This window comes from Tamandua tetradactyla, chromosome 1 (genome assembly GCF_023851605.1).
Source record: "Tamandua tetradactyla isolate mTamTet1 chromosome 1, mTamTet1.pri, whole genome shotgun sequence".
Classification (NCBI taxonomy): Eukaryota; Metazoa; Chordata; class Mammalia; order Pilosa; family Myrmecophagidae; genus Tamandua; species Tamandua tetradactyla.
Genome location: NC_135327.1, coordinates 231,107,968 through 231,122,335, shown reverse-complemented (window position 1 = coordinate 231,122,335; position 14,368 = coordinate 231,107,968). Strand labels below are relative to the sequence as shown.

The 14,368-nt window shown below is 38.0% G+C and overlaps 1 protein-coding gene across 6 annotated transcripts in view; it reads left to right on the top strand.

Annotated features, from left to right (window-relative positions):
* MALRD1 (MAM and LDL receptor class A domain containing 1) overlaps positions 1-14,368 on the top strand; it is a 752,096-nt gene that overhangs the window by 340,570 nt on the left and 397,158 nt on the right. For all 6 annotated transcript variants that reach the window (XM_077154409.1, XM_077154433.1, XM_077154399.1 and 3 more), the window contains exon 26: positions 11,338-11,585. In XM_077154409.1, coding sequence (XP_077010524.1) covers positions 11,338-11,585 — 248 coding nt within the window. The remainder of the gene's footprint in view (positions 1-11,337; positions 11,586-14,368) is intronic.

Sequence of the window (14,368 nt, the reverse complement as noted above, 5' to 3'; positions counted from 1 at the left end):
AAATGGTCATTTGTCAAGAAGACATAACAATTAGAAATGTATACTTGCCCAATAGCAGAACTTCAAAATGCCCCAAACCAAATCTGATGGAGCAAAAGTAAAAAGAAACAAATTCACAATCATAATCAGAGATTTAAACAACCCTCTTTCATTAATTCACAGAGCAACTTGAAAAAAATTTAAAAGAATATAGGAAATCTGAATAGCAGTTGACCTAATTGATATTTAGAGTAAACTGCACCCAAAACTGCATCATAAACATTTTTTAAAAGTGAAAATGGAAATGAAAAAAGCATTTCAAATGGAAAAGTAATTTAAAAACACTGATTAATAAAATATGGTTATAATTTCTGCTAAGTCAATTGTTAAAGGGAGATCCATGGCATAGAATGTTTATATTTACAAAGAAGGAAGGTCTGAAATAACTGATCTAGTTTCCAACCAAAGAACATTGAAAGAAACAAGTAATTAAACACATAGTAAGTACATGGAAGGAAAAAATAAAGATTAGAGCACAAATCAACTTTAAAAGTATATAGTAAAACTATAGGAAAATATTAAGAAGGATGAAAAATATTTTTAATAAACTTTTATTTTAGAATGGACAAAATCATCTTTGAATGATTAATAAGTTTAATGAATCCCTAGTTAAAGTGATAGAGATTGAGAGAATAGAAACCTTAATTTCAGGAATGAAAGAGTGAATATCATCACAAGTACTTTTGACATTAAAAGAATATTAAGTAAATATTAGGATTAAGTTTATTCCCCCAATATCAACAACTTGAAAGATATGGACAAATATCTTGCAAAGCATTAAAACAGAAGCAAAAGGTAAATCTGAATAAAACTATGTCAATTATAGAAATTGATTTATAAGAAACATTTTCTCATGGCTTCACTGGTGAAATCCATCAGACTTTTAAGGATGAAATGTAATCTACTGTACACGAACTCTTTAGCCCATAAAGGAGAAGGGAATGCCTTTAATAAAAGATGTGCAAGCCTTTAATGAAAGCTGCAAAATATCATTGAAATTAGACAGATTTAAATAAATGGAGGGAATCATCATGTTCTTACATTGGAAGATCAATATCATTAAGATGACAGTTCTCCCCAATTTGATTTATAGATTCAACATCCCTTCTGAAATTCCAGAAGGATTCTTTTTAGAAATCGACAGTCATATACTAAATATATGCTCAAGCACTGGAAAGGGGCATGGCAGCAGTTACTGGGGTGATGGAAATGATCAATATTTCAGGTGTGTCTTATGCATTCATCAGAACGTCAAACTGCACATTTAAGAATTGATGAATTCTACCAAACATTTAAAGAAGAATTAACATCAATCCTCAAATTCTTCCAAAGAATTCAAGAGGAGGGAAGACTTTTTAATTCATTCTATGGGGCCAGCGTTACTCTGATACTAAAATCTGCAAGACGTCACAAGAGAAGAAAATTACAGACTAATAGCACTTATCAAAGAGTGATTTTGGGAAGGCTGGATATCCACAGGCAGAACAATGAAGTTCAACTCTTAGTTCACACTATATACAAAAATCAACTCAAAATGAATTAAGGAGCTAAACAGAAGAGCTAATACTATAAAATTCTGAGAAGGTAACATAGGGACATGGGATTCAGCAATGGAGTCATAGATATGATGCCAAAAGTATTTGCCACCACAACAAAAATAGATAAATTTGATTCCATCAAAATGTTTTAAAAATTTAATGCATCAAAGGTAATTATCAAGAAAGTGAAAAGACAAACTATGGGATGGGAGAAAATGACTTCAAACCATACAGTGGTAAAGGATTAATATCCATAATATCTAAAGAACTTTAGAATGAAACACCAAAAATATAAACAATCCAATTTAAAAATGGACAAAGGATTTGAATAGATGTTTCTCCAAACAAGATATAGTAATGCCAATAAACACATGAAAATTTATTCAACATCTTTAGCCATTAAGGAAATGCAAACTAAAACCGCAAGATATCACTTCATACCCACAAGTATGGTTATTATTATTTTAAAAAGAACGAACAGGAGATACGTATTGGAGAGGTTGTGGAGAAATGGGAGCTCCGGTGTTTTGCTGGTGGGGACAAGGATGGTGCAGCCCTGTGGAAAGCAATACAGAATATAGTCCCTTAAAAAGGAACATCCATTGCATGTATATATATATATATATATATATATATATATATATATATATATATATATATATATATATATATGAAGGTAGATAGGAGGTAGGTCTATGTAAGTCTGTTTGTGACCCTAGTTTCATTCTGTGTGTGTGTGTGTGTGTGTGTGTGTGTGTGTGTTTATATATATATGTATATATATATGAAACTGAGGTCACGAACAGATATTTGTAGCCATGTTTATAGCTCTGTTATTCATAGTAGTCAAAAACTGGAAACAACCCGAGCATCCATAAAAAAATGTATGGATATGCAAAATGCAGTACATAGATCCAATGGGATATTATTCAGCCATAAGAAAAAGGTGAGGTTCTGAGACCTGCTGCAGCATGGAAAAGCTTTGGAAACATGCTTAGTGAAACAAGCAAGAGACAAGATGAGAAAAACATGAAAGATATAACTTACTAGGGATGACTAGAAATAGCAAATTTGCAACGACAGAAAGCAGATTAGCAGTTAACAGGAGATTGGGGGATGGAAGAATAGGTGAAGGGGAGTGAGTGTTTGTAATTTTTTCCCAACAAAATAAAGGAGAAATAAAGAGAGAAAAAGGAAAGCAAACATTTTTTATCCCTTAATGCACCTCCAGTTTTGTCTCATTGACCAAAATTATGTCCATAGGAGGCTGAGCGTTTCAGCTGGGCACATTGAACAGAAGCCATCTATGCGGTCACTATGTTTAACTTTATATTAAAATAGTGAACAAATATTGAATTCTAATTAATTGGCTTCCTTTTAATAGTGGTGAAGTTTGGGTATTCTGAAGCTAGAATACTTTTTGCATATTTTAGATTTGAGCAATTACAGGCAAATATTGACTGAAATTTGAGTTAGGTTTCATATTGGAGTGATAAAAATGGAAATATGGTGTTGGCTTAAAATTGATGGTGTCCATATAAACTTATGTTTGATGATAGATAGATAGATAGATAGATAGATAGATAGATAGATAGATAGATAGATAGATAGATGATAGATTTAGATAAATGATAGATGGATGGATAGATAGATAGTAGATAGATGGTAAATGACAGATATGTAGATGATGATAGATTTAAATAGACAGATAGATAGATGATAGGTAGATGGTAGATATGTAGATATAGACACTAAAGGTTTATGACCGCTAAGTGTAACAGGTGCTTCTTGGCCAAACCTGGAACCAGGAGAAAGATAATTATGAAGGATATAAGGGGAGACTTGACAAAAATGAATATGGACTGTAGATTAGATAACAGCATTTTATTAATGCTAAATTTCCCGGTTTCATGACTGTACTGTGGTTCTATAAGAAACCAGCCTTGTTTATAGAAAAGAAGGATTGAAGCATTTGTTACTAAAATGGCAGTGTCTCCAGTTTGCTTCCACATGCTTGGGAAAGATGTATGGTGTACACACACATACACAAATACAGATAGAACAAGTGGGGAAAATGTGAGCGCTTGTGAATTTGGCTAAAGGGTAGGTGGGAGATACTTTTTACTATTCTTGCAAATTTTCTGTAGCTTCAAAGTTATTTAAAAATTAAAAGCTAAAAATATAAACTAAAATTAAGAAAATCAATGGGAAGGAAATACTAACTTGGAAAACAATTCAAATGATGCATACAGGAGCTTGTTCTTTTTTAAAAAAAGTAGACGAAGCATTTTAATCTTAAAAGGAAGAAAATGCAGTTAAATCATGGTAGAATTATCAAAGATTCAATAAAAAGCATATGGAGACCAATAACTCTGCTGGTTTGAATGCCAATGAAATGGCATTTTCTGGAAGAAAAATGACCAGAATTAACTAATGAAGCAAAAAAAACATGAACAGACTATTACAGTTATTGAACAATGTCTCCCAATTCTGTCTCCTGGGATAGATACTGCTAAGTTCTATCAAATTTTAATGAACTGATAATGCCCAAAGAAACCATTCCAACCATATAAATTGATAATTAAAAGAATTTATTTTATGCACTTAATATATCACTGATAATGAAGCCCTAAAAAGTTAGTAAGAAAGAAACTTATAGTCCAAACTCATTGTGAATATAAATGTACAAACCTTAAAATGCTAGAAACTAAAAGTAGAAATAGAATAATTATATTATACATTTTGAGATGGGACTTTACACATTTTAAGAATGTTTTTATATAAGAAAATCTGTTAATGTAACTAAATAAACTACCAAAAAATCATATCAAATTGACAGGTCCTGAAAATATTTGTTTAAATTGAACACCTATTTCTTCTAATAAGAATAGATCAATATTCTCTTAACATGGTTTTGATGATCAGTCAAATTAATGGTGAAATCTTGGAAATACTTCTATTCAAATCAGGATCACATCATGACTACCTACCATTAATATTACTGTTTAATAGTCTTTTGTGCCTCTGTTTTATTTTATGAGATAAAGGAAAACCAAATTATAATTATTTTTATATGATATGATTATATGCCTTAAAATCCCAACAGATTACCTTAAAAATAAATGTAAAATAGGAATTTAAAGAGTTTTAATGGCGACATATTTGTGGGTATCAAGCAGCAGATTTCTTAGCTATTTCTAACCTATAAATGATTTTTATAAAGCAAAATCCCATTTGCTATATTAGTAAAGACTTAAATTAACAGTTGGGGGCTGAATAAGAATGCAAATCCTGGGAGTAATATGTTTCTGAGCAAGTTCTGAAAACCATTATGATAATAAATTACTTAGCATTCTGTCATGAGCCAGCGCTCCATGAGGCTCCACCTGAGTCCCAAACCCAGGCAAACAGTTGGAATTCATTGTTAGTGGAACGCTCTTGGCAAGAAATGAAAACCTAATTTCTCTAAGAACTCTGAAAGATGTTGGGGATATTAGAATTGTTCTGATAATCAAGAGGAAACAGAATGTTCAAGGGGAGAAAGACATTCCCTCCATGCGCCTGAATCTCCTGCACTGCTTTTCGGGCTGTTTGGGAACTCAGGACTGCATGTCCATTCCAGCTAGTGCCTGGAGGGGGTTGCCAGGGAAGGTGGCAAGCCATGGTGGTCTTGGGGATGGCTGCGCCCCTGCTGACTGTCCGCTGGGATGATAGACTTGTCCTGGGCCAGAGGATAGGAATTTACAAAGTGACTCATCCATGTCCAGCTGATGTCCTGGGAGGGAGCAGGGCAAGGAAAAGAGCAGAGAATGACAAAAGGCTAAGCTCCTAGGAGAAGCCAGTGTTGCCATAGCAAGTTGGGGAAGGTATCTGTCATGGTAGGTTCGTGTGTCAATTTGGCCAGGTGGTGGTACCTGACTTTTGCTATGCACAAAATGCTGGCCTGCCTTTTGCTATAAGGACATTTCACAGAATTAAATCATGATCATGTTGCCTACCTCCACAGCTGATTCCATTTGTAATCAGCCAGGGAGAGTGTCTTCTGCAATGAGTGATGCTTAATCTAATCACTGGGAGCCTTTTAAGAAGGGTTCAGAAGAGACAGGCTCTTCCTGCTTCAGCCGGCGAGCCTTTCCTGTGGAGTTCGTCCAGACCCTCCATCGGAGTCGTCAGCTTCACAGCCTGCCCTACAGATTTTGGACTCTACGTTCCCATGGTTACATGAGACCCTTTTATAAATTTTATATTTATGAATGTTTGCTGTTAATTCTGCTTCTCTAGAGAACCCTAACTATACAGTATCGGTCTGGGTTCTCCAGGGATATAAGACCAGCTGTCTCAGTCTGCTAGGGATGCTGTGACAACACCACATACCTGCTGGCTTACACAACCGAAATTTATCATCTCACATTTTGGAGGTTACAAATCCAACATCAAGGTAATGGCAGACTTGCTTTCCACTGAGGCTAGCTTTCTGGCAATCCTTGATCACATGGTATTCTTGGGCTCCTTCTGTCTTCTTCTCTGGTTTCTACTGAGTTCTCACTTCTTCTGGTTACTACATCTGGATTTCTTTTCCTTATAGGGACTCCAGTCATATTGGATTAAAGCTCAGCCTGATTCAATCTGGTCTCATCAGAATAAGATGTTCAGATCCCTATTTGTAAATGACTCATACTTTAAGAATTGCATCTTCAAAAGTCCTTACAAATGGGTTCACACTAAGGGGACTAGTGCTTAGGATCTGAGCCTGTCTTCATGGGGGATGTGATTTAATCCTCGACAAACGGGATGCATGCCTGTACATGCAGCTGTACAATAATGAATTGCCTCATGTGATTGTGGGCTGACAAGCATGAACTCACTGGGAAGGATGGAGGCTGGACATCCCTACTCTGAATCCCTTAAGCTGGAAACTTAGGAAGGAATAGTGAGAATGTAGCTTTGAGGCAAAAGTTCTGTTTCAGGAACCCTCAGTTCTTGCTGTTAAAATTTCCAACTGATCAGTTGTGGTCCACCCCCATTATCAAGGGGTAATCCAATCCACTTATGGTCAAATAAATGTAGATGCTAACCCATCTATGAAGTGCCTTCACAGAAACCACTAGGCCAGTATTTGACAAAAAACTAGATGCTCTAACCTAGCCAAGTTGACACATAAAATTGCCCATCACTGGGAAAGAGAGACATTTCTCAGTGAACATCCCGAAGGTCACACAGCTAAGAAAGTGGCCCACTCAGAACTGGGAACCATCTTCTCTAATTAAGTTTCTTTGTTCATTTGTTACAATGTCAGGATTTGAAAATCTTGTTCTGTGCATCACTGGTGTAGTATTCTACAGTATGTTACAAGTTTTGCAACAAATAAGTTACATATCACATAAATTGGGGACATACTTTGTTGTATGAAGAAATGGTTTCTATACTGTGGGAGTGGGAGTTCTCACAGGCTTTAACATGCTCGTGTATACCACACATCTCCTGATGAGGCGGGTAATTCATAGACTCCCTCACATCCACTCCGCTGCAGAACGTGAATCTTTTCTCTTTTGACACTCACAGGACATGACTCAGCACATTGGAGAAGGGGCCCCACCAAGTTGTCTAGCAATATCTGTGCCCGAGTGGATGATGCATCTTAATGCAGCCACCTGCCCACAGAGAGAGGGCGGCCCCTGGAATATCTCCTTATGAAGCTGCTTTCTCATCCTGTAGTATTTATTGCCTAGCAATAAATTGACTGTCATGTGCCACATTAGAGGGGAGAACCAGCCAGGCTCTGTCAGGCCTCTTCGCTGTGCTTCCTGCCGGAAACTCTAAGCAGAACACTTTAACTCTGAGTGATAATTTTCTCTTGGACTAGAATAACACGTACTTTAGTGAGATGTAATTCACACATATAAAGGAAACGCCTGTGACCTAGCGCCCATTATGCCAACCCCCATTCCCACCTCCCAGCAGTTTCCTATTCCTCAGTGAGCTTCATCTTTGAGATGGGTTCCACGTGGCCATATGGAATGAGTGAAGGCACAAATGGACAGAGAGTGGGATCTTAACTTAGGAATGTGAGCACAGGTTTTTAAAAGAAATTAGGCTACCTTCTTCCACAGACTTGGCTTTTTCGATGAAAGAGATCATTTACAATCGTTATGAAACTATTGATCAGTGGAAAGGCAGAGGCTGGCTCGTGGGCGCTGCAGCTGTAGAAGGAAGGGCAGTTTCCTTCCCAGTGCCCATCGATACCAGAATCAGCATCTGCCCGGAAGACTAGTGGCGGGTCCTCTCACCTGGCACCTGTGGGAAACAGAGGAATGTGGAAGCGTTACTTGTTTCACGGTGATGTGAGAGTCAAGCAACCTGTTCCAGCTCCCCCATTGATACAATAAATTTTCTAAGGGAACATACCATCAAAATTGGAGTAAAAATCAAAGGGAAAATTTGATTTACATTGCAGAGGTTCATGTGGCAGTGTGGATAGATTATTTTTAAACAAACCAAATCTGTTTTTCAGCTGCACACATTATTTCCTCATATAGATGGTTTCTCAAGGAGTTGGTGTAGGGGACAATCTGCTCCTTGTGAGCTGCTAAATTTTCTACTACAAGGGCATCCGAATTAGTTATTTCAGTCTCAAGTTGTTAAGCAAGTAGCAGTTCAGATTCTAAGCTAGATGCTGAGTTGGCTTTATTATTATTTTAAGGAGCTCTCCCTCCCAGGCCTCTGAGGGCCCCTGAGAAAAACATTAATATTCTGAACTAAAAGAGATGGAGAGTATTATAGTCTATTAAAGGAAATAGTAAATTACCAACAGAAGTTTCAAATGTAATTTTAAAACTGATTTAGCAATGGATAGAAAACAGCCTGCTGACTGGATGACAGAAATTATAGCAGGGAATTTTTTCTATCCTTGAAAACATTAGAAATCAGCATTATCCTGACTGCAAAATTAAACCATTTTAAAAATGAATTACTTCTAACACTTTCTTGGGTTTGTCATTTCCTAGTTCTTTCAAAATGAAACATGATTATTTTAAGCCTTTTAGCCTTTTTAAGTCACTTGTTTGCTGGGGGGTAATGGTAAAGTTGACTTTCAATTTAGATAGTCTCTGCACCCGAGAATGATGTGGAAACAGTGCAATGCCTCTGTGTTATGGAAAGCCCAGCTGATTGACTACTGTTTCCATTTGCTAAAGCTGCTGAAATGCAATATACTAGAAACAGACTGGCTTTTAACAATGGGGATTTATTAGCTTACAAGTCAGAACCCTAAGGCCTGGAAAATGTCTAAATCAAGGCATCAGTAGGAGAACACTGTTAGGCACGGAGTCCTTATGGATCCCTCACAGTGAGTCAAAGCACAGAAACAGGTTTATTAGGGGAGGTAAAGCAGGGAAGAAGCAGAAGAGATCCACCGACCCAGAGGTCTGTGGAATCTAGGGAAGTGGCTCTGACCCCCTCTTGGGGGGCTGCCTTTTAATGAAAAAACTGAGTCAACAAGACTGCACTGATGAAGGGCTTGTTGGCTTAGGGTATGATAGATTGCTGGGTATTGACGCGCCCTTCTCCTTTGATGTGCAGCTGCATGTATCGGGCAGAGTGAGGTACCGATAGGGGAGGGTGTTATCATCAGGAATGGATTATGACCGTATTTCCAGTTCTCTGGGGTGTCTTCATTCGCCATCTGGAGGATACAGCACCAGCCGGTATGGTCAAGAAAGCTGGAGGTAGGGCGGGCAGGGTGGGTCTAAGGGTTTCCTGTGTCAAGAATTCCTTTTGCTTTTATAATTCTTTTTCTGGGGCCTTACAATTACCTTCTCTGAAGACAGGCTGCTGGCATCCAGGCACCTCTGCCTCACGGGAAGGCACATGGGGAAGTCTGCTGGTCCTTCTCTCGGGTTCTATTGCTTTCCGTTTCTGACTTCAGTGGCTCTCTTTGGGGGTCCTTTCCTCTATCTGTGCTTCTCTTGGTTTCATCTCTCCTATCCTCTTACAAAGGCCAGGAAGAGTATTACGACCCACCTTATGGGGTGGGTCATGTCGCAATTGAAATACCCTAAGCCAAAGGTCCCACCCATAATAGGTTTGCACCACAGGAATGGATTAAAGGAACATGGCCCATCCTGGGGACATAACAGACTCAAACCAGCACAACCAGAAATTTACTTTTTACATTTAAACAATTTTATCTGACTTGTGTATCAGTAAAAATGTATACATTAAAAAAAATACATTGTTTTGTTGCCTGGAACAATTTGAAAATTCTTGAAGTGAACAATGTAACAATGTAATCAGGTAGAGCAGCAGTAGATGGAGAATCTGCTGCATCTGGAAATTGCTGTAGCCGCCATCAGGGTGCTGACCTGCCTTTCCTTGGCCTTTGAGCTACAACAAGTTCCTGAATGTTCTTCTGGCAGACAGGAAGAATAACTCAGCCCCTGAATCATTGCTGTTCTCCTTTAGATAAAGTGATTGTTCAGACAGGCTTCTTTAAGGGAGAAAGCTTTATCTGGATACATCTCCAATGGCTATGACTTAAGTTCTTCTCAGATGTTTTTAGCATTGGACACCATCTCACATATAATTATGATTTTACAAATTTTCATTTTCCAGCTGTAATAGCTCAATAGAACTTTATAAATATTTGTTATTACAAAGGAATGATAAATAGTACATTTTATTACTTATGCTTAAATTAATCACTTATTGGCTTTTTGCTGAATATTTACTTAAAAAATAAAGAATATAAAAAACATCCTAAAATCTAACTTTATAAAATATGGTACTTCCATAACATAATGCTCTATTTTACAACATCTTTTCTAACATTGTTAGCTTTTTAATTTGCCATGAGTATTAGAAATGTAGATCTGTGTAAATTGTGATCCCTACAATCCTGGAATTAGGAGAAAAAAAAACAAAATAAATCATGCTAGCAATAAAATATTTAAAAGAACATCTGGGAGATGTCTGATTTAATATAGCAACATTTAATTTCTGCAAATTTCTATAATACATTAATTAACATTATTATACTTCACACCTTACTTTTCTGTTTCACATTTTTCTCATCTCTAAAATGAGAAAATGTGCTAAAAAATAATGATGATGATTAATGATAACATTTCTTTTGGCAGCATTTTCTAAGACAAACTGTGTTGCAGGGTAATTAACATCTTAAATTCCCTAACAAGACCCAAGAAGCAGAGATGAGAAGAGAAAAGAAATAAATTTCATTGGCCAAATGGGTGTTTGGAGGAGTAAATGTGTGTAATGCTAAAATATTTTCTCATTGATTTTGAGATAGGGATCAATTTGTTGAAAGATGAACTTACATGAATGCTGGAAATAGCTGTGTACAACAAGCTAAAATTTTCTAATTAGAGTATATCTGTCATGGTAGTAATGTAGTGTTTTTTTAAAATGAAATTTTATCAAGATATATTCACACACACAAATCATCCAAAGTATACAGTCAATGGCTCACAGCATATAGTTGTGCATTCAACACCACAATCAATTTTAGAACATCTCATTACTCCAAATAAAGAAATAAAAATAAAAAGAACACCTCCAACATTCCATGCCCCTTTCCCCTCTAGTGTATATGTATTTTTGTCTTTATTTCATTAATCATCTACCCATAGTATTGTAATGTTTTAAAGAGTACACAATGAACCAAGATGAGTGTAATTTGGGGTTGTCGGCCTTAGAGCCAGCTGATTCCTCTTTCTTCACACTGCCATTGGGAACTGTTTTCCAGGCACCTCCAGTGGGCGCTGCAACTTTGAGTTTGATCTTTGCTCCTGGGAACAAGATCAGGAAGATGACTTTGACTGGAACCTGAAATCCTGTGACACCCCCTCTACAAGCATGGAGCCAGTCGCCGACCACACCCTGAGAAACTCTTCTGGTCATTACATCTTCATAAAGAGCTTGTTTCCTCAGCAGCCCATGTGGGCAGCCAGAATTTCCAGCCCAGTCATTAGTAAGAGAAGCAAGAACTGCAAGGTGAGCACACATAGATCTCATGTGCATCAGTTTAGGGACACAATCCCATACAGACCAGACATGGGTCTGAATCAATTCACCTTGAGGCATGAGAGGGAGGGAAAAGAGGAAGTAAGGGTGAGAGAGAAGGACTCAGGACTGGCAGGAGAAATCACAGAGAATGCAAAATAAGTAAAATAACAGTTGCTGCCCCTCAAGGAGTTTGAAACTTATTACAATTATAAAAACTTCGTCATCAGAAAAGAAGTTAAACAGATAGTATATACTTAAATATCTTTGAGAGTTAATTATCAGAGAGAGTACAAGCCACAGGAAAAGATTTTAAGAAGTCTTCACGTAAAAGGAAGGGCTTAACTTGGTCCTAAAGAGTAGAAGAAATTTTATAGGCAGGAGGAAAAGATGATTTGATCATTTTTCAGTGGACATTTGAAAAAAATGTTTTAAAAGTATAAAATATGTTCATACTGACCTTATGGCAAAGCAGCCTCATATGATGACAACATATTTGCAGGATCTTCCAATTTATTTATTGTTTGCTTTGTTGTGACATATATATATATATATATGTATATATGTACGCTGCAAAGGGTTTGAGTAAATTTGGGAACTAAGTTCAACTGCACATGTACTATGATGGACGCGCTCAGAGATGAATTCACAAGGACCTTGCTGGCCTTGGATTGCCAGGGAAGTTGTGACAAATGCCACAGGCGATGGTTGGTTTGAACAATAAGAATTCATTGATCATGACTTCAGGAGTCCCCAGTCAAGGTGTCAGCAAGGCCGTATTTCTCCTGGAGTCACAGCGTTCTGAGTTCCTCCTGGGCTGTCACCGCTGCCGCTGCCAGTAGTGCTGCCTGGTCTCCTCCTCTGGATTCTCTAACTTCTGGCCTCTGTATCTTCTGGCTTTTCTGACCTACTCTGTCCAAATAGCCTCTCTTTTTAAGGCCTCCAGTAATAAGGATTAAGGTCCATCCTGATTCGCTTTGGCCACACCCTAACTGATAATAACATCTCCACAGGGCCACATGCACAAGAAGGCAGAGTAAGAGTCAGACCATGTCTTTCGCTGGAGTCCATGATTCCACCCACCGCACAGATGTGTAGATGTCATTTACTTGTATTTGCAATGAGAATACAAACTGCCATAAGACCTGAACACTTGGATCCTTACTCACATTTTCCAGTGCAGGAACTCTGGAAGAATGCTCATCACAGCCGTAAAGCTGTTAGACAAACTGAAAATTGGGAAGACTTATTTTAAGACAGAAAACCTTACTGAGTTCAAATGATAATATTTGGGAGCCCATGACCACACCCTAAAGACAGCTCTGCCCCTGGAAGGAAGATGTCAGTCGCTGGGTTAGCCTCCATCAGAGAAGTCTTTTTCTAGATGTGTTTTCTATATTTCATCCTGAACACCACAGGTACCTGTTTTAGTTTGTGGAAGATGCTGGAATGCAATATACCAAAAATGGAATGGCTTTTAAAAGGGGGAATTTAATAAGTTACAAGTTTACAGTTCTAAGGAAGTGAAAATGTCCAAATTAAGCCACCAACAAGAGGTTACCTTCACTCAAGAAAGGCTGATACTGTCCAGAACCCCTCTGTTAGCTGGGAAAGCACGTGGCTGGCATCTGCTGGTCCCTTGCTCCGAGGCTTCATTGCTTTCAGCCTCTGTTCCTGTGGGGGTTCCTCACTGGGCATCTGTGGGCTTCACTTCGCTCCTCCAGGACACAACCCTGGGTTCTGGTTTGCTTAGCATCTCATGGGAAGGCACATGGCAACGTCTGCTGGGCATTGCATCTCCAAATGTCTGGGTCCTGTGTTGGCTCTGTCAGCTCTGAAACAACTGTTCTCCAGTCATCTGCATCTGCTATGAACTTTCTCCAGAATTTTTTCTATTTTAAAGGATTTCAGTAAACTTATCAAGACCTACCTTGAATGGGTGAAGTCACATCTCCATCTAATCAAAATATCACACTCCACAATTGGGCATGCCACATCTTCATGGAGATAATCTAATCAGAAGTGTTTCCCTGCAATGTTGGGATTAAAAGAAATGGCTTCCCCCAGAAGACTGGATCAGGATTAAAACATGGTTTTTCTGGGGTACATAATAGGTTCAAACTGGCATAGCACTGACTGTTTTGGTTTGCCAAAGCTGCCAAAATGCAATATATTTGAGAAATGGTTTGGCTTTCTCAATGGGAATTTATTAGGTTACAAATTTACAGTTCTAAGGGCATGAAAATGCCAAAGTAAGGCATCAAGAAGAACACCTTCTCTCAGAAAAGGCTGCTTGGCTCCAGGGTTCCTCTGTCACATGGAAGGTACATGGTAACATCTACTGATCCTTCTCCTCTGGGTTGGTTTCAATTTCTCTCTCTTTTCCTCTGGAGGTTTTTCTCTGGATCTTCTCTCTTCTCTGAGCTCTCTGAGTTTCATAAGTCTTTTCTCCTCTCATGAAAAATTCCAGCAAGGGGATTAAGACCCACCTTGAATGGGTGGGTCATGTCTCAATTGAAACAACCTAATCATAGAGTCCCACCCACTATGGATCTGCACCCACAGGGATGGATTCAAAGAACATGGCTTTTCTGGGGTAAATGACAGCTCCAAACTACTGCAGTTCACCTTCTGGACCCCCAAAGTCATGCTCTTTCCATAGACAAAATACATTCATTCCACCACAATATCACAAGAGCCTTAAATCATTTCGGTAACAATGTCAAGTACAAAGTCTTATCAAAGTCCATTGCAGGTATGGTCTATTTTAAGAC